The sequence below is a fragment of the Rhamphochromis sp. 'chilingali' genome (genome assembly GCF_963969265.1).
Source record: "Rhamphochromis sp. 'chilingali' genome assembly, chromosome: 3".
In the NCBI taxonomy this organism is placed as follows: domain Eukaryota; kingdom Metazoa; phylum Chordata; class Actinopteri; order Cichliformes; family Cichlidae; genus Rhamphochromis; species Rhamphochromis sp. 'chilingali'.
Genome location: NC_137931.1, coordinates 29,043,319 through 29,069,802, shown reverse-complemented (window position 1 = coordinate 29,069,802; position 26,484 = coordinate 29,043,319). Strand labels below are relative to the sequence as shown.

Genomic DNA, 26,484 nt, shown 5'->3' with positions numbered 1-26,484 from the left:
CTGTAGAGTAATATAGTGTTAGAAGTGTGTGATTTAAGGTCTTTAGTCAGTTAGACATAACTATCATTGCAACAAGAGATAATCTATGGATTACAATTGAGTACTTCGTTAATGCATAAAGTGCAGGTTTTATCTCTTCTTCTCTTAGCTACAGCCACAGCGGTGACTGTTAGTAACTATTAAATGTACAAAAAGAATTTAAAGGCTTAGTCTATATGCAGATTTGACACGTCAGCAGTTTAGGTGTCCTGTTGTAGAATCTTTTAGTGTAACTTCATCTGAAATCAGCCAATTTTTACAACATATCCTGCTCAACTATCTTATTTGTATACAAATTTTATTCTGCAGGATTTTAACATTTACAGTCATTGCTTACATTTTCAGCTACATATATCAAGTACTTTTGAAGATTTCTTTGAAGATTTATACATATTTTTAAAATGGTCAACTAGCCATAGTAAGGCCTTTTTTCCCACACATTGAAACATGAAGCAATGTTTGAACATTAATATATATATTTAAAAAAAACAACCTGTTTTTTCTTACAATCAAGATGAATCTGAATCTGAAATTTGGAACAAACGCATCAAAAATGGTCTAAATATCAGCTAGTTAAAAATACAATTTAAAAAGAATTTTAAAAAAGCAGAGCACTCCTGTTACATAGAATGCTTTTTAACAAACAGTTTTAGTCACAAAAATTATTAAAATGCCATTTTCATTCAACTTTCACGTTGGAATGCACAAATATGACAGGATGCACCACAAAAACAAAAATGTCAGTAGGCAGTCTAATCCAAATAGCACAAAATGTTGAAGTTCCCACATTAGTACTCTAAGTATAACTCAGAAAATAATTGTGTACAGATTCACCACACCTGACACATTCAAAACCACAACCACAGCAATGTGTTATTAAAGCAACCGGTTAGGCAATACACGTTTTTGCCTACTGACAGGGGGATCAAAGACTGGTCTCTAAGCTCGTGTGACTGGGGCACAAGCAATAATTTTCCCAGCAACTGTAAACCTCCAGAAACTACTCCTAACTCAAATAATAATTTGTTCTTGATTGGTAGCTGCCAGATGGTCACAAACCAATTTCTAAGCCTTGTGACTGGGGCCTTATTGACCTTTTCCTTAGATCTTTTGGTTAATGTTGTGTCTGTAAAACCTCAATGCTAAAATCAACACAGGGAGACTGAGGAAGCAGCACAGATTCCAAATCCAGGATAGAGACGGTCAGTGAATGTGGTGTTGAAGGTGTGGAGGTGGATCAGAGTATCAGAGGAGACTCTGTAGAAGGACAGAGTGCCAGCAGGACAGTCCACATACACTGCTACTCTGTTAGAGACAGAGGAGGTTGAGTAGGAGGATATTGTTTTGTCATTGTGCCAGGCAAAATGAGGACCGTTGTTAGTGCACTGCAGACTCCAGGACTGAGTGTTGTGTCCAAATGCAGAGTCATAACTGCCTCCTTTCCTGCTGATTTGTCTGTAACTCACTGTTATCCAAACCTCTCCACTCCACTCGACCTCCCAGTAACAGCGACCAGTCAGACCATCTCTACACAGCAGCTGAAACCAAACATCAAATCTGTCTGGATGATCAGGATATGACTGAACCTGCTCCACATGTGTCACCTTCCTGTTGTTGTCAGACAGTTGGAGTTTTCTGTTTACGGTGTTCGTGTCGATTGTGAGTTGACAGGAATCTGATGGAGAGAACAAACACAATCCAGCTGCAGTTATTGATCCATCATCTGTTCATTGATTGACACTTTGATGATGACTCCTGACATGAGAGATGTGAATGAATGATTTGACAATTTGAAGATAGTTGAATGTGTACGGCTTTTTTTTACTTGAATCACATTAAAAACACACTTACACTTCCTCAGACCTGGTGTCAACCATTGGACTCCAGCAGGCTCCACCCTGAAAAGAAGAGGGGGTCAGACCAGCACAGTCTTTTTCAGCATGTACACATGGACATTACATCCCCCTCATGCACATACTGTTAAACACTGATAAAGGAACAGTCCAACATTTTCTCAAATACACTTCAATCCATATGTGGATCAAAGTGGTGATGATTTGGACTGATCCTGGATCTGTCAGTCTTTTGAAGCAGCTGTTGGATAAATCTATAAAGTCAAATCATTGGTCCACCGTTGTAATAACTGGTGCATTCATAGAAGAACACTTTAAATTGGGAAAATATTGTGTCATCATCATCATGATTCTTTCCCCTGACTGGACAACACAAAATGAGGAAGAAAAAGTACTTGATGATGTTACGACTTAATTCCAATCTGCACATTACTACCTGCCCCCCCCCCCCCCCCTTATTTTAACTGGGATTTACAATGGAAATGGCAAATAGTAAACATATTTACTGGGTTCCTCTAAAAAAAAAAAAAAAAAGCTTACCGATAGAAAATGTAAACATTCACGTGGGATAGATGTGTGCTTATAACAGGCCAGTGTGAAATTATATGGTAAGTTGGCAGTAAACACTGGATTGTCCAAAAAGTTTTAAAGTTTTTTAAAACATAAATAAAGTGATGCAATAATTATTAACTTTCATAGATCTATATTTTAATCACAATGGAACATAGAAAACATATCAAATGTATAGTCTAAAAAAGTGCTCTAATTTAGGAAAAATAAATTTAGCTCATTTTCACTTTGATAGCAACATACCTCAAAAAAGCTGGGTTAGGAATAAAAATGACCTCAAAAAGTAAGTGGTACCACAATAAAAAGGTGGTGTTTATCAAACACTACTGAGATAATTACATGTGCATGTGTAACCAACATAGACTATGCAACCACTTAAAACTGGACTCAAAAGTGTAATCAAATCAATATTGTATAAATGTATAAATATCGTATTCGAATGATTACTGCCATATAGATAAGAGAGATACTGCTCTGTGAGCTCCATTCACTCTCTTGTTTCTTTTTCAACTTTAATTTTTTTAAAATTAATTTTAGGTAACATTAAAAGAAAAAAAAACACAGTAAAGAAAATTACAAACCAACAAGCATACAAACAGGCTGGAGTTTACATTTATTTTCCATCTATTCCATTCGCATTTCTTGTTGTGTTGTTTTCTTGGTGCCACTTCGGAATGCTTTCCACTTCCTCCATTGTCCATTGTATTTACATCCCATCAATCTGATATTGAATGTTATTTTTTCCATCTCTGAGATACCCTCTACAATACTAATCCAATCTCGTTGAGTGGGAGGGTCTGGATGTAACCACTTCTTTGTAATTGCTTTTTTAGTTGCGGCTAGAATAATTTTTACTAAATATAAGTCCTCCTTTTGTATCTGTTCCTTTATGTTTCCAAGATACATCACTTGGCAGGTGTTTGGGAGTGCATATCCCAGAATATTATCCATGGTCATTTTAAGGTCTTCCCAATACTTTTTAATTTTTATGCACTTCCAGAATACATGTGAATGGTCTGCTTCTGTTTCTCCACATAGTCTCCAACATTCCTGTGGACTTGAGATCTGTTTACTTTTAATATTGGGTGTAATGAAAAAAACGTGTCAATTTTTTCCATCAAAATTCCCTCCACAACAGCGAATTTGTTGTGCTGTGTTGTATTTCACACATACTGACCCATTCCTTCTGTTATAGTTATGGCCAGTTCAGCTTCCCATTTCTTTTTGAGGTAAAAGGTTGTGTCCTGTCTATCCTCACTCTCTTGTTTCAAACTCATTAAAATATCTGAAAGTTCAAAACCAAAACCAAAACTCCAAACTCAGTAAAACAACATGTTACATGATAAACCATTTACAGCAGTTTAAAGTTCAGGAAAGTTTCTTTATGGTTCAGATGATGATTATAAAGTGTACAGGTCAAAGTGCGTGAAACTGACTGTTACGATTGGTCAAAATTAGTCCATATAAATATAATAAATGTTACCCTTTTTTTTTAATAAACAAGGAAAACACCTTTAGTCTTTTTTTCATTTGAATATATATTTTTAAACTGATTAAAAATCAAAGCTAATGCTATACCAGCTTCTAGCATTGCTGAACAGTGCATAAAGCAAACCTGATTACAGAAGCTCCCAAAAAACAACCAAACACATCCAAACCTCAAAAAAAAAAGTTGACTAAGCCCCAAAAGAGCAATAAACCTGTGTAGTTATTCCATTACAGTCTCAATACTTTCTTTTCTTGTTTGAATAGAGATTTCGCTAAAAGATGTGCTGATCCCTATTACAAACGGTCTGGTATAATAAGTAGTTTTATTTGGAATTGTGCAGGGCTTGTCTCCATCATTGTTTCAAAGAAAAGAATTATCAAGATGCGGTGATAGCCAAATTGGCCAGCAGATGTCACTTTGGAGATGAGTTTCAGATTGTTTATGCACCTCAATACAATTCTGGTGTTGTGCCAAAAAACCACCCACCCACTTTAACCCCAGACTCTGCCACATGTGACATCTGCTGGTGATTAATAGGACAGGATTGCCTTTCATGTGTTTCTGTTTAGGCTCAAACCCATTTGATGTTTGGAGTCTTGCAATGACGAAACAATAATTCCTCAAAAAAAAGTTAAACCAAAAGTAACAAGTCAGTTTTAAAAATGCGAGGAGTAGAAAGTGCAATATTTGCTTAAAAATGTAGGGAGTAAAAGTAAAAGATTCGAAGTAAAGTACAGATACCTGAAAATTCTACTTAGGTACAACAAAGTATTTGTTCTTTGTTACTTCTCTCACCTCTGTTTTCTATGTTCCACTGTGAATAAAATGTGGGATTATGAGATTTGCACATAATTAAATTCTGTTTTTAGTTTTATAAAATAAATTATTTTTGTTCTAAAGTGTTTAACAAAATCAGAAATCCTTATTCTGGAACTTTAAATGTTTTACAACCCAACTAGAGCTGGATTTTATTATCCCAGATGTAACAGTACTAAAGATATAGTTTTACATCTAATTTATAGCAAATTTTAATATGTAGATTATTTGGTGCTTTTAGTCTGTTAATGACACATCTATTTTGATTAAGGTGAAATGGATATTTGGTCCACTTTTAATATATTTTCTATAAGACATTTTCTCCATACCTGAGAGTGTCCAATTTCCAACCTTCATCCTTCACTCCAGCTGAAAGCAGCTTTATTCCTGAGTCTCCTGGATGGTTGTAGCTGATGTCCAGCTCTCTCAGATGGGAGGAGTTGAAACTCAGAGCTGAGGCAAGAGAAGTACAGCCTTCCTGTGTGATCAGACAGCCTGACAGACTGCAGACACACAAAACAACAATTCATACGTTACTGGAGGTCTTTCTTTCTTTCTTTCTTTCTTTCTTTCTTTTTTTTTTCTTATTTCAGATACAATTACATCTATACTTTTCATCTATTAAATTCAGTTTCCTTTTTATTCATAAAGAGATTATTTCAAACAGACAAAAGGACCTCCAGTAACACAAGACCTCCTCAAATACCCCAGAAATCAGATTATGTCCTACGAACAATTACTTTATCCCAAAAAGATACTTCCAATGGAAACTGCTTAAAGCAGGGCCATCCAAGACAGCTGATTGGGGGATGCACGGAAGGAAAAGAACATTCTCCCTACTCAAACAACAACTGTCAAGGAACCAACTCTGGTTACTGATGATTATGTTTTTAAACATTTTCAGGTAGACACACCAGCATCCATCGTCAATTGTCTTTTATTGTCAGAGCAGGCAATATTGAAGGAAACCTGAAACTACCGGCTAAGGATACATTTAGATTTGGTAAAATTATAATTCATATCATCAGTAAAGACAACAGGTTATGTAGATTGGAGATGGCTAAAATTAATATCGAATCAGTCTTTACATTTCCCAAAACAATGTCAGATTCTATACAGAGAGTGCAGAATTATAAGGCAAATGAGTATTTTGTCCACATCATCCTCTTCATGCATGTTGTCCTACTCCAAGCTGTATAGGCTCGAAAGCCTACTACCAAATAAGCATATTAGGTGATGTGCATCTCTGTAATGAGAAGGGGTGTGGTCTAATGACATCAACACCCTATATCAGGTGTGCATAATTATTAGGCAACGTCCTTTCCTTTGGCAAAATGGGTCAAAAGAAGGACTTGACAGGCACAGAAAAGTCAAAAATAGTGAGATATCTTGCAGAGGGATGCAGCAGTCTCAAAATTGCAAAGCTTCTGAAGCGTGATCATCGAACAATCAAGCATTTCATCCAAAATAGTCAACAGGGTCGCAAGAAGTGTGTGGAAAAACCGAGGCGCAAAATAACTGACCATGAACTGAGAAAAGTCAAGCGTGCAGCTGCCAAGATGCCACTTGCCACCAGTTTGGCCATGTTTCAGAGCTGCAACATCACTGGAGTGCCCAAAAGCACAAGGTGTGCAATACTCAGAGACATGGCCAAGGTAAGAAAGGCTGAAAGACGACCACCACTGAACAAGACACACAAGCTGAAACGTCAAGACTGGGCCAAGAAATATCTCAAGACTGGTTTTTCTAAGGTTTTATGGACTGATGAAATGAGAGTGAGTCTTGATGGGCCAGATGGATGGGCCCGTGGCTGGATTGGTAAAGGGCAGAGAGCTCTAGTCCGACTCAGATGCCAGCAAGGTGGAGGTGGAGTACTGGTTTGGGTTGGTATCATCAAGCTCAACTCCCAGTCCTACTGCCAGTTTCTGGAAGACACCTTCTTCAAGCAGTGGTACAGGAAGAAGTCTGCATCCTTCAAGAAAAACATGATTTTCATGCAGGACAATGCTCCATCACACGCGTCCAAGTACTCCACAGCGTGGCTGGCAAGAAAGGGTATAAAAGAAGAAAAACTAATGACATGGCCACCTTGTTCACCTGATCTGAACCCCATTGAGAACCTGTGGTCCATCATCAAATGTGAGATTTACAAGGAGGGAAAACAGTACACCTCTCTGAACAGTGTCTGGGAGGCTGTGGTTGCTGCTGCACGCAATGTTGATGGTGAACAGATCAAAACACTGACAGAATCCATGGATGGCAGGCTTTTGAGTGTCCTTGCAAAGAAAGGTGGCTATATTGGTCGCTGATTTGTTTTTGTTTTTGTTTTTGAATGTCAGAAATGTATATTTGTGAATGTGGAGATGTTATATTGGTTTCACTGGTAAAAATAAATAATTGAAATGGGTATATATTTGTTTTTTGTTAAGTTGCCAGCACAGTAATAGTCACCTGCACACACAGATATCCCCCTAAAATAGCTAAAACTAAAAACAAACTAAAAACTACTTCCAAAAACATTCAGCTTTGATATTAATGAGTATTTTGGGTTCATTGAGAACATGGTTGTTGTTCGATAATAAAATTATTCCTCAAAAATACAACTTGCCTAATAATTCTGCACTCCCTGTAGTTTTCTCTGGACCAAGAGTGATACGTTTAGCTGCACGTTCTCTTGAAATTGTAGGTTTTTGACTGGAATCCAAAGGTCAGTGTGGGCTTTCTCCCTTCTAAACCCACGGGAGTGTCTGCTATCCCATTTACGTAATTATTTTTTAAATCCCAGAATAATTGCAACCAAATAAACTACAGCAATATTTTTTTTTCTGACTATGAAACTGGAGGATTCATACTTGCATACATCATGCATTCAGCCTGTTCTATGCTGCAGTTTCCTTCCACTAATGACTTTGCAAAAACTGCATAAAAAAGCGCACACAACAACAAAACATTATAATCCAGGAACATACTTTGCCAATCTGATCATAGCTGTTCATAGCACTTCCTACGTTGGAATACAAGTCATCATGTTGTCAGCAAGAACTACCACATGTCTACCATTACCTCCGAGAATCAGAAGTGGGAAATGTAGATCTTTTTTCCTACAGGCACTTGCAAAGGTTTGCTGGTGCTATTAAAAGTCAGGTTTGACTTTATGACTTTCTGTGTAGTTCATGGGAACTTAAATTGCACTGTCAGAAATAGGTTGGTTTTTTTTTGGTGCACATGCTCTAGAAAAAATTTAGAATTGAATTTAAAATCCTTCTCCTTACACACAGCTTCTATAGCTGCAAAGGGGCTACATTTATTATAACTACAATTATTACTAATAATTGTATTAGCCAGGAGGCTGAGGTATAACTAAACATCTGACATACTGAGCAGGAAAGTTCAGGAGAGATAGGTGAAGTCCATGCTAGTTTGCTAGATAGTCGGCTATGAGCTAAGCTAAGCTAGCAAATCCCTAAAGACAAATGAATAAACACTATCAGCAGGTGATCCAAAAGAGAGCTGCAGATTACATGATGAAATAAGATGTTTTGCAAGGGTTTTAATGGAAGTGATACCATACCATAACTTGATACCATACCTAATTAAATACATTAAATTATATTAAACTTGTGTTTTGGGCATTTTCTTTTCAGCAGGAAATTATTATTGTTGAAATTGTAAAACTCTAAACTGACCAGTGTGTTAAAAAAACAACAACAAACAAACATATAACATAAAAATATAAAATAAATTTTATATATAAATTATGATTTGAATACTTTTTTGGACAAATGTAAATAAAGGGTAAATGTTGGGATTAAGTGTTTCTGCAATACTATAATTACACATTTAAATAGCAGTCAGCGAAAAGTCTTAATCCTGACCTGAGTGTTTCCAGTTTACAATAGGAACTCTTCACGCAAACAGACAAATGCTTCACTCCTGAATCCTTTAGATCATTGTCACTCAGGTCCAGCTCTTTCAAACTAGAGGACTGTGAGCCAAGAACTGAGGATAAAGCTTCACAGCTCGCCTCTGAGAGGTTACAGACACTCAGTCTGAAAAATTAGAAACAAACACAGACAATAACAATACTGATATTAATGTGTCATTATGGAATTACTAGATATACTAGATTTAGCAATATTTAGCCTTGAATAAATCCTTAATGTTTAATGTGACTCTCAAATACTGAAAAACATTATTATACAGTAACATATGGAAAAAGTTGACTTTTATTCTTAAAATTTTAAACCAATTTATTCTGTCACTTAAGAGAAACTCAGTATTGTTTGAGCTGACCTGAGAGTATCCAGTTCACATTGTGGACTCTTCAGTGCAGCAGACAGAAGTTTCACTCCTGAATCCCCCAGGTTGTTGTTACTTAGGTCCAACTCTTTCAAACTAGAGGCCTGCGATGTGAGAACTGACGACAGAGCTTGACAGCTTCTCTCCGAAAGGTTACAGACACTTAGTCTAGGAAAGAAAAAACAAGTTCTATTTGTCAAGGTCCCAGGTCTAGTGACTCAGTGTTTATGTTTTTGATTATTAATATCCTTTGATGTAGTTCATTTCTGGTTATATATTTGATAGTTTCTAGCCTTTAGGTTTTGTTGCTGTGCTTCCCATGTGTTCCTTGTATTACATCTAGTCATCATTTTTTCCATGTTTGTCTATTTCTTGTTTTACTTTGATATCTCTGTGTCCTGTGTTAGTCTATTCTGCTTTGCTTCCTCCCATTAACATGTGTCTATTTTCAGTTTGTCTGCTTCTCTTCCTGTTGTTTCCAGGTTTCAGGTTTCTTTTCCCATGTTTTAAGTTTCTTGTTTCATGTAGTGTTTTGTGTTTAGATTTTCCAGCTTAGAGCTAGGTTTTTGTTTGTTTGCTTTGTGGTTGGTTCTACTGAAAAAGAACCAGAATGATCAAATCATGCTTTAAAAATCATCAAAATTATTTTAACATTCAAAACACCAGTACAGGGACTGTATAAGAAGCATAATGTGTTGATGCATGCTCAATCATCCAAGTAAGTAAATCTCCCAGCCCATTGTTCCTTCAGTGGGCTGGTTTCAGTCATTATGCAAGTGTACTGTTTATAAGATTGGGGAAACCTGCAGTCAGCTGAGACTGAAGAAGTTACTTGGATGAGTGATGAAACGTTTCTCCCACTGAAAACTCTACATCCAGATGAACAGAATCAACTTTTGGAGAAGCATAATGTGTTCTTTCCTTCTGCTCCTAGTTAGCACTCTGAATGCACAGTTATGGATCAGTTGTTGATTCATCACATACTGTAGTCCACATAGCAAAACATTGCTGCAGTCAAGTCTGTACATTAGTTTCTCAGAGAGAAAAGATTTAAAGTGATTACAAATCATATGTAATGACAGACAACAAAAACCTGGCCAAAATGTTTTGTCTATATTATTTTTACTCTTTTTCATGATTCCTCCACAGAGTGGACAAGAGCTCAGAGGTTCCCAGCGGTCAGTCTGCCCAGCAGCAACAAACACATCTGGACTCCATATTTATGGTCTGTACACATACAATATTAGTTTTATATTCATTCTGTTCACAGTCATGTTCATGATGGGTATGGGGGTATGGGAATTGGTTGTCTCTCATGTAGAAGGTTGATGGTCACATCTCCACCTCCTTCCATCTACATGCCATAGTGTGATACATGTAGTTATTCTTATATCCCTTTCTCCCAGTGACTAGGATGGAGTTCACACAAGAAATTATTTTACTTGTTGGAACAGACAAAAAACAAAGGAAATATCTAGGTGTTTGACAAAAATTTATGGATAACTAAAAAAGTTATATCAGAAATAAATATATAGCATTTTAAGTCTGTGTTTCAGTTTAAAATGACCTTTATCACATACTGCACAAAGATTACAGAAGGGGAAGGTTTCTTATTATATGCTTTTACCTGTGGAACATAACGCTGGATTTTATCTTTCAGAGAGTGCAGTATAAAACCGTATCCCTGTTAAAACGTTGCCATGGAAATGAACTGAAATGCTGGCTTCAAATGAAATTTTTTGGGCTCTGGATGCAAAGGTATGAGTAAAATGTAATTTATAGGAGCTCTTGTCCGATAAGACTTGATTTATACTTCTCTGCTACAGTTTCTGTACTGAAGGTGAGGTAAAAACTCAGCTATGATTACTGACAAAAGAAAATGATGTAGTTAAAGTCTGGTGACAAAAAAACATGAATTAGAAATGGAGAGCACAGACCACCGAGACTAGTAAACCAGGGGGAAGACCACTGAAAATCACAACAGCCAAGAATTTATATTGATTCTGACATTTTTCTTCCATCTGATAAGGGTTACAACCACAAATGTTTCAGAGACTCTGACACTTTCTAATGCTGTGATATATTGAAAGTATATTATACTTGCTGAATGCTGATGAAAATTATATTCAATAGCTTTAGAGTTTCTATAAGAGTTTCTATTAGAGGCTAGAACCTATTAAAATATTGTGGGGGGGGGGGGGGGGGGTTCTTTCAATTGAGCATTTGCTATTTTGTTAACTATAATCAGCATTTTAAAATTAAAGAAGCGAGCACACATTTACATACAGAGCTTTGTTGGAGGCTTTGATCACTGGTAGCAGTCTCAGAAGAGCCTCCTCTGAAGCTGAGAATTTCTTCAAGTCAAACACATCCAGATCTTCTTCCGATGCCAATAAGATGAAGACCAGAGCTGACCACTGTGCAGGAGACAGATTATTTGTCAAGAGACTTCCTGAACTCAGGAACTGTTGGATCTCCTCCACTAGAGAACGATCATTCAGTTCATTCAGACAGTGGAACAGGTTGATGCTTTTCTCTGCAGACAGACTCTCGCTAATTTTCACTTTAATGTACTGGACTGTTTCTTGGTTGGTCTGTGAGCTACTTCCTGTCTGTGTCAGCAGACCTTGTAGTAGATTCTGATTGGTCTGCAGTGAAAGACCCACGAGGAAGCGGAGGAACAAGTCCAGGTGTCCGTTTGGACTATTTAAGGCCTTGTCCACAGCAGTCTGATAGAAGTATTTCTCGTTAGATTCTCTTCTTTCAAACTTCCTGGAGGTTGTGTGGTTTTCTTCCAGCAGATTGACTCCAGAGTCGATGAAGGTCAGGTGGACATGAAGAGCAGCCAGAAACTCCTGAACACTCAGATGGATGAAGCAGAACACCTTGTCCTGGTACAGTCCACTCTCCTCTTTAAAGATCTGTGTGAGCACTCCTGAGTAGACTGAGGCTGTTTTGATATTGATGCCACACTCTGTCAGGTCTGATTCATAGAAGATCAGGTTTCCTTTCTGCAGCTGATCAAAAGCCAGTTTTCCCAGTGACTCAATCATCGTCCTGCTCTCTGGACACCAGTGTGGATCTGTCTCAGCTCCTCCATCATACTTGACCTTCTTGACTTTGGCCTGAACCACCAGGAAGTGGATGTACATCTCAGTCAGGGTCTTGGGCATCGTATTCCACTTTCTTGTTTTCAGCACATGCTCCAGAACTGTAGCAGTGATCCAGCAGAAGACTGGGATGTGGCACATGATGTGGAGGCTAGGTGATGTCCTGATGTGGGATATGATATTGTGTGCCTTCCACCAACTTCTGAATCTCTTTCTGAAGTACTCCTCCTTCTGTGTATCAGGGAACCCTCTAATTTCTGTTACCCTGTCAATGCATTCCGCAGGGATCTGATTGGCAGCTGCAGGTCGTGTGGTTATCCAGAGGTGAGCAGAGGGAAGCAGTTTCCCTCTGATGAGGTTTATCAGCAGCACATCCACTGATGCGGACACCGTAACATCAGTCAGTTTCTCAGTTTTGTTGAAGTCCAGAAGAAGTCGACACTCATCTAGACCATCAAAGATGAACACAACCTCGAAGTCATCAAAGCTGCCGATTCCTGCTTCTTTGGTTTCAGTAAAGAAGTGATGAACAAGTTCCACCAAGCTGAACTTTTCCTCTTTCAGCACATTCAGCTCTCTGAAAGTGAATGGAAATATGAACTGGATGTCCTGGTTGGCTTTGTCTTCAGCCCAGTCGAGCGTGTATTTCTGTGTTAAGACTGTTTTCCCAATGCCAGCCACTCCCTTTGTCAGCACTGTTCTGATTGGTTGTTCTCTTCCAGGTGATGCTTTAAAGATGTCTTCTTGTCTGATTGTTTTTTCTGGTCTGTCTGGTTTCCTGGATGCTGTTTCAATCTGTCTGACCTCATGTTCATCATTGACCTCTGCAGTCCCTCCCTCTGTGATGTAGAGCTCTGTGTAGATCTGATTCAGAAGTGCTGGATTTCCTGCTTTAGCAATCCCCTCAAACACACACTGGAACTTCTTTTTTAAAGCAGATTTTTGTTTCTGACAAACTACAATGGGAGTTCCTAAAGGCACAAAAGGGCAAAAATATCAATTAAGTATTTATAAACTAGAGATGCCACTTATTTCTACAACAAACAGGTTTTTGAATGCATTTTTGTAGATCTCTTGACACATTAGTAAATGTTTTTTTTTCATCTAGCATAAATCTTTAGAAAAATCCTCTTACTGCTCTGCAGTCGGTCAGCCAGCTCCTCCTGCTTCATTCCCCTGAGGAAGTCTAATGTGATCTTCAAAACTGCATTTCTGCTGCTTCTCCTCCGCTCTTCATCCTCACCTGCTAATACTTCCTCATCTTCCATTTGTCTCTCTGCCCATTCTGGGTAATCTTGACGCAAAACCTTGTGGATCGTCTTCAATTCATTCTTCACAAAAGTAATGATGTCGTCTTCCAGCATCTGGAAAACATTACTGCATTAATGATCTAACCACCCCTCAATCTCTATAGGGTGCTGGGTAAAGAGGAAAGCAGAAGGAAAAGACACACCCAGAAGCAACAAACAGAACAATACCCCAAGGTGAGACAAGACAACGTTTAATGACATACAGTAATGTATACCAAGGCAGTAAAAACAGGGAGTCGAAAAGTACTCAGTCATCATGAAATTCCCCCAGAAACCTGAGCTTATAGCAAAATAACTATGGGATGGTTCAGGCTCACATAATCAAGCCCTAACTCAAAACTTTAACCACAAAGTAACACTAAATGTCTAATCCTAAAACCAGAGAGCATCTCTGTTTTCTAAAACCAAACTGGGAGCTGGTTCTACCCAAGATGGGCTTTGCAGTTGAAGGTTCTTCCTGCCATTCCACTTTTAAAAGCTCTAAGAACCAGAAGTAAGCCTGCAGTCTGAGAGAAGCATGCTTTTTTTGAGATAAGAAGAAATAAGATACCGCGATCTCTTTAAAATATGACAGAAAATCCAGGTTTTGTTGAGCTTGTATGTTGGTTCATCACTGCAGTATTTCTTTACTACAACCATGTTCATGTTCAACACTGGGTTGAATATTATTAAATCACTCTAACTGTTTGCAGTAAGAACTAGGTCCCTCCTTGAAATTCAAAGCATCGCTTATTTAAAAGAATTGAGATATATTTCTATATAACAGCTCCTCTCTGTTGTGACCTTCTCACACTCATGAAAGCAATGGCCTATAAAAGCTGGCCTAGGTCTTCCACTGCACCTGGCATCAAATTATTGGTGACCTTTGTGTCTTGGTTAGGTTATGTTTAATAAATGATTTTATATTTATGTAAACTTTTTGTGTAAACTCCCTCCTTGTCACCTACTTTGAGGTGACAAGGAGGGAGTTTAGGTGCTTGTTTGAGATCTTTAGATCCACTGGTAAGATTAAACTTTAAGTCACTAATGATTTACAAGTTGGCTTGTGGTTTGCTAAATGCTTATCTAAGTTGAACTGAGTTGGAGTATAGCCTCATTAAAGGTGGCCCAGGTCTTTCATGCAATCGAATAGAACATCAACTTATTGGTGGTCTTTGCATCTTGTTTAGGTTACGTTTTATTTAGGTAAACGTCTTGCATGAACTCCCTCCTTGTCACTGGGAGAAAGGGATATAAGAATAACTACATGTATCACACTATGGCATGTAGATGGAAGGAGGTGGAGATGTGACCATCAACCTTCTACATGAGAGACAACCAATTCCCATACCCCCATACCCATCATGAACATGACTGTGAACAGAATGAATATAAAACTAATATTGTATGTGTACAGACCATAAATATGGAGTCCAGATGTGTTTGTTGCTGCTGGGCAGACTGACCGCTGGGAACCTCTGAGCTCTTGTCCACTCTGTGGAGGAATCATGAAGAAGAGTAAAAATAATATAGACAAAACATTTTGGCCAGGTTTTTGTTGTCTATGAAAATACCTTTAACAACATACTATAAATAAAAATGTGTGCACAGCTAAACAATCGGTGCACAGTGCAAGTTTAGATATTAAAATCTGGACAAAGAAAGCTGCTCAGACAAGAGAGATATCATCACATTGCTCAGCTATTTTGAACCCAAGTCATCAAGCAACAAACCTGAGAGTGGTCCTTGACTCATATTTTAAGCCCAGGGTTAATTTGTTGTCTGTCATTACATATGATTTGTAATCACCTTAAATCTTTTCTCTCTGAGAAACTAATGTACAGACTTGACTGCAGCAATGTTTTGCTATGTGGCCTACAGTATGTGATGAATCAACAACTGATCCATAACTGTGCATTCAGAGTGCTAACTAGGAGCAGAAGGAAAGAATACATTATGCCCGTTTTACAGTCCCTTTACTGGTCTTTTTGAATGTTAAAATAATTTTGCTGATTTTTAAAGCATGATTTGATAGGCTCATTCCTGTGTATATGTCTCACATATTGAGAACAATTGAAGTGGTTTCTGTGAGACAATTAAAATGAATGAATTATCAGCCAAATTCTCAAGATCCACCAGAGCCTTATAATGATCTCTGTCACTGTAAGAACACGATGTTAGAATCCATTTGGGAATCTTCAAATTCACATGTTGCAAAATGTGACAGCTTTTAGATAAGTGAGAACTTATAGAATAAGGATTAGAATACATAGAAAAACCTAGTAAGTCAAATTTTACTTTATTTTGGTACTTCGTACAACCACAATTCTGTGATTACAAACTCTCAAGTCAGTTAATACAACTGCTCAATTACAGCCACTCTAATCACAAGTTTGTTAATTTGTATGCTTTGCTTGTTGCAAATGTGTTACAAAACTAAAACGTGTACACTTGTAGCTATGATGTGAGACAGGAGAGTTGGAGGAGGCATGGAGGGACTAGGGGTAGAGCTCAACCAATCAGAAAGCAGAAGATCAAATCCTGCCTCTCCCTCCTTTTCTCTGTCTGCCATGCTGGATTAATAACCACTGAGCAAAATGTGCCAAGGTAACTTTGTTGAAATATATTAGCTTAGTAATTAAAGAGGATGTAAAACAATGCACATACAAAAGCTCATTTACATGATGGAGCACAGCTTTAAAAAAAAAAAATCAAATAGATGTAACATTGTTACATCTATTTGATTTTTTTTTTCAATTTAAGAAACAAATGATAAGTAAAGTTTAATTTTTAAGAACATTTAAAGAGATCAATTTTGACCTGTTCCTGGCTGCAACAGTCTTTCCCAAGAGTTTTATGTTAAGAGATCTAGGATATACAGTCCACTTTCACTGTCTGTCTCTTTAGCAGTAAATCTTTCTTTGTTGTTTAGCTAAATTGACTCATTAATAAAGCACTTTATAAATGAGGACTGTGTGGAGGATGGCCTGTTTAAGTCATCAGACTGCCAGGCCAGTTGTACTGGGCCATGCAATCACTTGACAAAGCAGACGTTTGCGATGCGATCAGCACTACTTTATGCAATAAAATATTCTCACCTTTCCCAAGCACAATGAAACAGTTTACTACATAAGAGGTTACTACATGCATGTCACACCAAAAACATAACTGTTGTTACTGAAGACAATTGGAAATTCTATCATCGATCAGCACATCTGCAGCCAAAAAGAAAAAAAAAATCTCCACATTAAAATCTCCTTCACTTACATTTGGAAATAATATGAAATAATATTACGGAATTCAGCCAGTGAGATGACAGGAGAAAAGTAAGGTCTCCAAAAAGTGTGGCATCTCTTCCTCTGAGCCTCTGCATTGTTTTAGCTTTTTCGCAGACATACTACTGATGGGATTCCCATTCGTGCTTTGCTAAGAAACCTAGTTTTGTAGTTTGGATGTGCTTCGGAAAAGGGAGACTACTGATTGCTGCTGACTGCACTGCAACCGACTAGAGGAAGAAACAAACAACTTTTTGACTCCGGTGAAACACCTCTTACCTGACTTAAATAGGTTCTCCTCCACACTGTCCTCATTTATAAAGTGCTTTACAAACCTGAACATTACTGCTAACAGCTGGATTTTTCCGACTGAGTCCAGCTAGCCACTTACTATTAAAGACAAGAAGAATGAAAGGTGCTAAACTTTTTGGAGACCTTTTTTTTTTCTTCATGTCATCTCACTGACTGGATTACTTCATATTAGACAACCCAGTATCACTGTATCAAACATGTTATAAACATGTCCATTTCTGGCTTTGCCTCTCCAAAATGTAAAATAGACATGCATGAAGAAGCATGGTGAGATAATATATTTAAACCCACGAAGTTGGTAGTCAGCAAAAAACATATTAAGTACATTGCAGGGTCCTTAATCATCAGAATCAATTAAGCTAGCGGGCTATTATGTATATATATGTAAATGTGTTAATAATATCTGTTTAAAAACTTTCCTGGATTTAATTTTCATGTTGGCTTGAGATAAAATATCTCATTCTGCTATTACTGCAATTTATTGCAACTTCTATGTGCCTGTACATTTCATGTTTTGAGAGGCAAAGCATGAAATGGACATAGTGCATGGCTATTACATGCTTTTTCATGATATTAGGTTGGATCAGAAGTGAGGATAAGCAAAGTGAATGCAAGGCCTAATTTTTAAAGTGCTTCACAAACCGGAATATCACAGCTAACAGCTGGATTTTCCTGTAAGAGTGCATCTAGCCAAACAAGAAGGAACCACTTACTACCGAACAGACAGGTATGAAACTGAACAGTATATCCTTGATTTTAAAACAGGAAACACATTGTTGCAGCCAGGGACAACTGAAAAATTGTGATAGTTTGTCTTTGGCAGCATAAAAAGCATTTGTTTTAACCAATACTTTGCACAATAGGAATGTCCAAAGAACTCAGTGAAGATCTAAGAGGAACTATAGATTTATACAAGCTGGGATGGTCTCCTGGAACAATTTCAAAACACTGCAGATTCCAAAATCATCAGTTCTTGCAATTGTAAATAAGTACAAGTTATCATGATGTGTCAGCCCTGTGCCAAGGTCTGGAAGAAGTCCCAGATGGTCAACTTTAGATGGAAGGAAATTGGTTAGGATGTCTGGAAATAACCCAGGAACAAGTACACATTAAACATGATTTGGGAATGGATTAAGCAGGCTTAACATTAAGCTTTAGCTTAACGTCAAATTAATTATACTTCATATACAGACCAGAAAGAACTTTGAAGAACTTTGATCTTCTAAAGAGAGATCAGTTTAATTTATAAAGCACCAAAACACAACAACTGCCGCCTCAAGGCACTTTGTATTATAAGATAAAGACCCCACATTAATGCAGAGAAATCTTTACAATCATATGGCCCCTTATGAGCAAGCACTTTGGTAACCATAATACACCATCAAGTAGTTAATTTAAATCAGACACCAAACTGACAGGTATCAAAGAGTTCATGTTACTATCAGCTTACCTCTCCGCAGCAGAGGGTTGTTGCTCCTTAAATTCAATCAAGCGTTTTTTAGACTGGTCACTCTTAACGGACACTAAGCTGGGTTCAGATCCAGGATGATGTTTGCGTTTAATTCCGTGTTTTTTCCTGTGAATAATGATCGAGCAGTGATTTGAGTATATTAGCAGTAGTAGCATTCTGGCTGCAGAGTTTCTGTGTGGAGTTTGCATGGGTTCTGTTTACACATAGTGACCTGGTGTAAGAACACATTTGTTCCCATTTCTTTAGTTGAATCTATGGAAATGTCAGAGATAACACAGTTTGACAGCCATAAAATAGCATTTATGTACCAACGAAGTGATTCTCGAAGAGCTATTAGCTGAAAAATGGAAAACAAACCAATAAGCAACAGGTCTAAACACAATCTACAGCAAATTATCAGAATCTGAAAGTCGTGTTCTTAATAGCAAAAACTCCAACATAGATCTGAGTAAGAACCAGAGAGATGTCACTGGCGTTTCAGTTGATACAACTAGTTTTGCCGAAGTCTCATTAGAAATTCAATTCAATTTTATTTATATAGCGCCAAATCACAACAAAAGTCGCCTCAAGGCGCTTCATAGATACAGAGAAAAAAACCCAACAATCATATGACCCCCTATGAGCAAGCACTTTGGCAACAGTGGGAAGGAAAAACTCCCTTTTAACAGAAAGAAACCTCCGGCAGAACTAGGCTCACGGAGGGGCGGCCATCTGCTGCGACCGGTTGGGGTGAGAGAAGGAAGACAGGATAAAAGACATGCTGTGGAAGAGAGACAGAGGTTAATAACAGATATGATTCAATGCAGAGAGGTCTGTTAATACATAGTGAGTGAGAAAGGTGACTGGAAAGGAAAAACTCAATGCATCATGGGAATCCCCCGGCAGCCTATGTCTATTGCAGCATAATGCATATACTATTATATACTGTACATATATTTATTAGTTTCAGATGTAGCTATTCTTGTATTTTGCTTGTTTACATTATTGTATTTGCACAACTCTGTTGCTTGTGAAGCTCGCACACAAGAATTTCACTCACATGTGCTGTACCAATGTACCTGCACATGTGATGTGACAATAAAAGTGATTTGATTTGATTTGATTTGATAACTAAGGGAGGATTCAGGATCACCTGGTCCAGCCCTAACTATATGCTTTAGCAAAAAGGAAAGTTTTAAGCCTAATCTTAAAAGTAGAGATAGTGTCTGTCTCCTGAATCCAAACTGGAAGCTGGTTCCACAGAAGAGGGGCCTGAAAACTGAAGGCTCTCCCTCCCATTCTACTTTTAAATACTCTAGGAACAACAAGTAGGCCTGCAGAGCGAGAGCGAAGTGCTCTAATAGGGTGATATGGTACTACAAGGTCATTGAGATAAGATGGGGCCTAATTATTTAAGACCTTGTATGTGAGGAGCAGGATTTTGAATTCAATTCTGGATTTAACAGGAAGCCAATGAAGGGAAGCCAAAACAGGAGAAATATGCTCTCTCTTTCTAGTCCCTGTCAGTACTCTTGCTGCAGCATTTTGGATTAGCTGAAGGCTTTTCAGTGAGTTTTTTGGACATACTGATAATAATGAATTACAGTAGTCCAGCCTGGAAGTAATAAATGCATGAACTAGTTTTTCAGCGTCACTCTGAGACAGGATATTTCTAATTTTAGAGATGTTGCGCAAATGGAAGAAAGCAGTCTTACATATTTGTTTAATATGTGCATTGAAGGACATGTCCTGGTCAAAAATGACTCCAAGGTTCCTCACAGTGTTACTGGAGGCCAAGGTAATGCCATCCAGAGTAAGAATCTGGTTAGATACCATATTTCTAGGCTTTTCAGGGCCGAGTACAATAACCTCAGTTTTATCTGAATTAAGAAGCAGAAAGTTAGCGGCCATCCAGGTCTTTATGTCTTTAAGACATTCCTGCAGTTTAACTAATTGGTGTGTGTTGTCTGGCTTCATGGACAGATAGAGCTGGGTGTCATCTGCATAGCAGTGAAAATGTATGCTATGTCTTCTAATGATGCTGCCTAAGGGAAGCATGTATAATGTAAACAGAATTGGTCCTAGCACCGAACCCTGTGGAACTCCATAATTAACCTCAGTGTGTGAAGAGGACTCTCCATTTACATGAACAAACTGGAGTCTATTAGATAGATATGATACAAACCACTGCAGTGTAGTACCTGTAATACCTACAGAATGTTCTAATCGCTCTAATAGGATATTATGGTCGACAGTATCAAATGCTGCACTAAGGTCTAACAAGACAAGCACAGAGATGAGTCCACTGTCAGAGGCCATAAGAAGATCATTTGTAACCTTCACTAAAGCTGTTTCTGTGCTGTGCTGAGCTCTGAAACCTGACTGAAACTCTTCAAATAACCCATTCCTCTGCAGATGATCTGTTAGCTGTTTGACAACTACTCTTTCAAGGATTTTTGATATGAAAGGAAGGTTGGAGATTGGCCTATAATTAGCTAAGACTGCTGGGTCTAGAGATGGCTTTTTGAGTAAAGGTTTAACTACAGCTAGCTTGAAGGCCTGTGGTACATAGCCGATCATTAGAGATAGGTTGATCATATTTAAGATCGAAGAATTAATTAAACTGCTCAAAGGACTTCTTTGAGCAGTTTTGTAGGAATGGGGTCTAAAAGACACGTTGATGGTTTGGAGGAAATAATTATTGAAGTTAACTCAGAAAGATCAATTAGAGAAAAAGAGTCTAACTTAACATCAATGGTACCAAGAGTAGCTGTAGATAATATTACATCTGTGGGATGATTACTGGTAATTTTTTCTCTAATGATAAAAATTTTATTTGTGAAGAAGTTCATGAAGTCATTACTAGTTAACGTTAAAGGGATTGTTGGCTCAAAAGAGCTCTGACTTTTTTTCAGCCTGGCTACAGTGCTGAAGAGAAACCTGGGGTTGTTCTTATTTACTTCAATCAGTGATGAATAGTAAGATGTTCTGGCTTTGCGGAGGGCTTTCTTATAAAGCAGCAAACTATTTCTCCAGGCTAAATGATGATCCTCTAAATTTGTGACACGCCATTTCCTCTCCAGATTACGAGTCATCTGCTTTAGGGTACGTGTTTGAGAATTATACCACGGAGTCAGGTACTTCTGATTAGAGACCTTAGTTTTCACAGGAGCTACAGTATCCAGAGTCGTACGTAGTGAGGAGGTGAAATTATTAACAAGATAATCGACTTCTGTTGGGGTAGCGTTCAGATAGCTGCTCTGCTCTATGTTGGTACAGGGCATTGAAGATGATAACAGTGGGTGGATTATATTCTTAAACTTAGTTACAGCGCTTTCAGAAAGACATCTACTGTGATAAAGTCTACTCTCCACCGCTGTGTAATCAATTATTGTAAATGTAAATGTTATCAGGAAATGATCAGACAGGAGAGGGTTTTCAGGAAACACTGTTAAATGTTCAGTTTCTATGCCATATGTTAAAACAAGATCTAGAGTGTGATTAAAGTGGTGGGTGGGTTCTTTTACATTTTGAGAGAAACCAATTGAGTCTAATAACAGATTAAATGCCATGTTGAGGCTGTCATTTTTAGCATCTACATGGATGTTAAAATCACCCACAATAATTATTTTATCTGAGCTCAGAACTAAATCAGATAAAAAGTATGAGAAATCAGACAGAAACTCTGTGTAAGGCCCAGGTGGACGATAGATGATAACAAGTAAGACTGGTTTCTGAGTTTTACAGCTGGGGTGGACGAGGCTAAGCATCAGGCTTTCAAATGAATTAAAAGTCTGTCTTGGTCTTTCATTAATTGATAGGCTGGTGTGAAAAATTGCTGCCACACCGCCCCCTCGGCCTGTGCTTCGAGATTTCTGGTAGTTAGAATGACTCGGGGGTGTTGATTCATTTAAACTAACATAATCATCCTGCTGCAACCAGGTTTCTGTAAGGCAGAGTAAATCAATTTGTTGATCAATTATTAAGTCATGTACTAACAGAGACTTGGAGGAGAGAGACCTAATATTTAATAATCCACATTTCACTGTTTTACTCTTTGGTTCAGATGTGGATACTGTATTGTTCTTTCTTTGTAATTGTTTATGTTTAAGTTTTTGTTGCTGGTTTTTAGTTTGTTTTTTGTCTTTTTGGGAGCTGACACAGTCTCTATGGAGATGGGTTTTTGGGGGGGTAGCAGAAGGAGAGAAGCTGCAGAGAGGCGTGTAAGACTGCAACTCTGCTTCCTGGTCCCAACTCTGGATAGTCATATTTTGGGGGGTTTACTAAATTTGTCCATATTTCTAGAAATGACAGCTTCTCCATCCAAAGTGGGATGGATGCCATCTCTCTTAACAAGACCAGGTTTCCTCCAGAAGGTTTGCCAATTATCTATGAAGCCCACATCGTTTCTGGGACACCACTCAGACAGCCAGCAATTTAAGGAGAGCATGCGGCTAAACATGTCACTCCTGGTCTGATTGGGGAGGGGACCAGAGAAAACTACAGAGTCCGACATTGTTTTGGCAAAGTTGCACACCGATTCAATATTGATTTTAGTGACCTCCAATTGGCGTAACCGGGTGTCATTACTGCCGACATGAATTATGATCTTACTGAATTTACGTTTACCCTTAGCCAGCAGTTTTAAATGTCCTTCAATCCTTCAAGCATCAGGCTTTCAAATTAATTAAAAGTCTGTCATTCCTTCAATGTCGCCTGCTCTGGCCCCTGGAAGACAATTGACTATGGTTGCCGGTGTCTCTAGCTTCACATGTCTGAGAACAGAATCACCAATTAACAGAGTTTGACCCCCGGCGGGTGTGTCGCCGAGTGGGGAAAAACGGTTAGACACATGAACGGGTTGGTGGTGTACCTGGGGCTTCTGTTTAGGACTATGCTTCCTCCTCACCGTCACCCAGCCGCCCTCTTTCCCCAGCTGCTTGGGATCTGCCGGGGAACAGCTAGCGGGGCCTACGCTGTCTTCGGCTGCACCAGCTACAGGGGCCTGGCTAGCTATGGGTGAATGAAGGGTGCGAAGCCGAGTCTCCAATTCAGTAATCCTGGCCTCCAGAGCTGCAAATATGCTACATTTGTTACAGATATCATTACTGCTAAAGGAGGCCGAGGAGTAACTAAACATCTGACACAATGAGCAAGAAAGTGCTGGAGGGACAGGTGAAGTAGCCATGGTGCTAATGAGTCGGCTACGAGCTAAGCTAGCGAAACAGTACAGAGACAGTGAGTGAATACTTTGGCTATAAATTAGGTAGTGAGTACAGAGAAAGTGTGCTTCGGATGAAGCACGTGAAGATTATACTATGAAAGAAGAATGTATTTAAAAGTTGTTAATTAAATTGCTAAGCAAATAAGCTACTCAGAAACACCACTGTGTTTGAGCAGGAACAGGAAGTGATACTCTACCGCAGAGCGAGTGAACACCAAGTGACAGCGCCACCAAGAGTTGTGTGAGCACATCATGGAAATGGTCAGAACAATTCTACACAGCAAAATCTCCAGTGTTAAATTAACACTGGAGAGTGTCTATATGGGTCAACACTTCTGAGTGTTAAATACAACACTGAGTGTTAAATTAACACTTTTGACAGTGTTATATGTTTAAAAGTAACCTAGTCAGTTTTGAAGATTAACAATGGCTAACACTGAGCAGTGCTGATTTTCTAACATTGGAAAATAACTCAAAATGTTAGAAATATTCCAGTGTTAGAAAATCAGCACTGCTCAGTGTTAGCCATTGTTAATCTTCAAAACTGACTACCGTATTTCCCGGACTACAAAGCGCACCTGAATATTAGCCGCACAAGCTAAAATCAGGGGAAAACCCTGTTTTGTACATACATTAGCCGCACCTGACTAAAAGCCGCAGGTGTTTCAATGTTGACTTATCATATGTAAGAGAATATGCACAAAGGGAATTGTCAGGAAAGAGATGGCTGTTTGGAGACACACCCCTTTTATTAATATTTTGAAAATCAAGTTATGGGTACATATTTGCACATGTAGTACATAACAGTAACCTACAGCACACCAGAAAAATAGATTCGGACTACCTTTTAGGCTCAGGTGAAGTGACACGGAGAAGAAAAGTCAGTCATTCACCATCTTTCTCTTCTTCCTGCACTCTAAAACCACCAAAGTCCTCTTCTCCAATGTCGGAAACGAACAGGCTCAGGATGGCTTCGTCATCCACTCTCCGCTTCTCTCCTTCGTTGTCACTTTCAAAACCAAAGAAATCCTCGTTGTCAGTGTCAGAGTCGAACACCCTCAGAAGGGCCGTGGCGGTGTCCTCCTCTCCATCATGCAGCAGTCCAGCCCTTCAAAATCCGTTGGTGATCGTGGATGTTTTCGCACTTTTCCACGATGTCAGAATCCACCGGTGGAGTTGGGCATAACTTGCTTTTCGCAAGTTTATCGCCGCTCGTCATCCACGCCTCCCGCTGAATGCGTAGCGCTACTTTGAAGTTTGTTTTTCGCGCTACTTCGTACGGCACTACGTTGCCTGGCGGACGGACATGTGACTAACATACCACTCTTGAACCTCGATCCTTCCGCCAGGCAACGTAGTGCCGTACAACAGCGGAACAAACAAAACAAATCGTCTTACGATATCACAAAAATCATGGAAAATCCATAGAAAAGCCGCACCTGACTAAAAGCCGCAGGGTTCAAAGCTTGTGCAAAAAGTAGCGGCTTATAGCCCGACAATTACGGTAGGTTACTTTTAAACATAACACTGTCAAAAGTGTTAATTTAACACTCAGTGTTGTATTTAACACTCAGAAGTGTTGACCCATATAGACACTCTCTAGTGTAAATTTAACACTGGAGATTTTGCTGTGTACAAACTCTGTTTTGCCTTGCATACTGTATTTACATTATTTTTACATGTTTAAATAAATCAATGCAAGTATTTCCAGCAAATTTAAAAAAACAAAAAACAAAAAAAAAAAAAAAAAAACTAGGGAACTTACAGTGGGGCAAAAAAGTATTTAGTCAGCCACCGATTGTGCAAGTTCCCCCACCTAAAATGATGACAGAGGTCAGTAATTTGCACCAGAGGTACACTTCAACTGTGAGAGACAGAATGTGAAAAAAAAAATCCATGAATCCACATGGTAGGATTTGTAAAGAATTTATTCATAAATCAGGGTGGAAAGTATTTGGTCAATAACAAAAATACAACTCAATACTTTGTAACATAACCTTTGTTGGCAATAACAGAGGTCAAACGTTTACTATAGGTCTTTACCAGGTTTGCACACACAGTAGCTGGTATTTTGGCCCATTCCTCCATGCAGATCTTCTCGAGAGCAGTGATGTTTTGGGGCTGTAGCCGAGCAACACGGACTTTCAACTCCCGCCACAGATTTTCTATGGGGTTGAGGTCTGGAGACTGGCTAGGCCACTCCAGGACTTTCAAATGCTTCTTACGGAGCCACTCCTTTGTTGCCCGGGCGGTGTGTTTTGGATCATTGTCATGTTGGAAGACCCAGCCTCGTTTCATCTTCAAAGTTCTCACTGATGGAAGGAGGTTTTGGCTCAAAATCTCACGATACATGGCCCCATTCATTCTGTCCTTAACACGGATCAGTCGTCCTGTCCCCTTGGCAGAAAAACAGCCCCATAGCATGATGTTTCCACCCCCATGCTTCACAGTAGGTATGGTGTTCTTGGGATGCAACTCAGTATTCTTCTTCCTCCAAACACGACGAGTTGAGTTTATACCAAAAAGTTCTACTTTGGTTTCATCTGACCACATGACATTCTCCCAATCCTCTGCTGTATCATCCATGTGCTCTCTGGCAAACTTCAGAGTGGCCTGGACATGCACTGGCTTCAGCAGCGGAACACGTCTGGCACTGCGGGATCGTTGTAGTGTGTTACTGATGGTGACCTTTGTTACTTTGGTCCCAGCTCTCTGCAGGTCATTCACCAGGTCCCCCCGTGTGGTTCTGGGATCTTTG

At 38.8% G+C, this 26,484-nt stretch overlaps 1 protein-coding gene across 1 annotated transcript in view; it reads right to left on the bottom strand.

The window, feature by feature from the left end:
• Nucleotides 1-477: 477 nt before the first annotated feature.
• The window catches only part of LOC308394513 (NACHT, LRR and PYD domains-containing protein 3-like), a 40,404-nt gene continuing 14,397 nt past the window's right edge, over nucleotides 478-26,484 (bottom strand). Inside the window, exons 4-12 of the mRNA XM_080878868.1 lie at nucleotides 18,503-18,628; nucleotides 14,885-14,960; nucleotides 13,312-13,540; nucleotides 11,353-13,147; nucleotides 9,061-9,234; nucleotides 8,643-8,816; nucleotides 5,097-5,270; nucleotides 1,891-1,937; nucleotides 478-1,714 (exon numbers count right to left, since the gene is read on the bottom strand). Coding sequence (XP_080734994.1) covers nucleotides 1,188-1,714; nucleotides 1,891-1,937; nucleotides 5,097-5,270; nucleotides 8,643-8,816; nucleotides 9,061-9,234; nucleotides 11,353-13,147; nucleotides 13,312-13,540; nucleotides 14,885-14,960; nucleotides 18,503-18,628 — 3,322 coding nt within the window. The 3' untranslated portion in view covers nucleotides 478-1,187. The remainder of the gene's footprint in view (nucleotides 1,715-1,890; nucleotides 1,938-5,096; nucleotides 5,271-8,642; nucleotides 8,817-9,060; nucleotides 9,235-11,352; nucleotides 13,148-13,311; nucleotides 13,541-14,884; nucleotides 14,961-18,502; nucleotides 18,629-26,484) is intronic.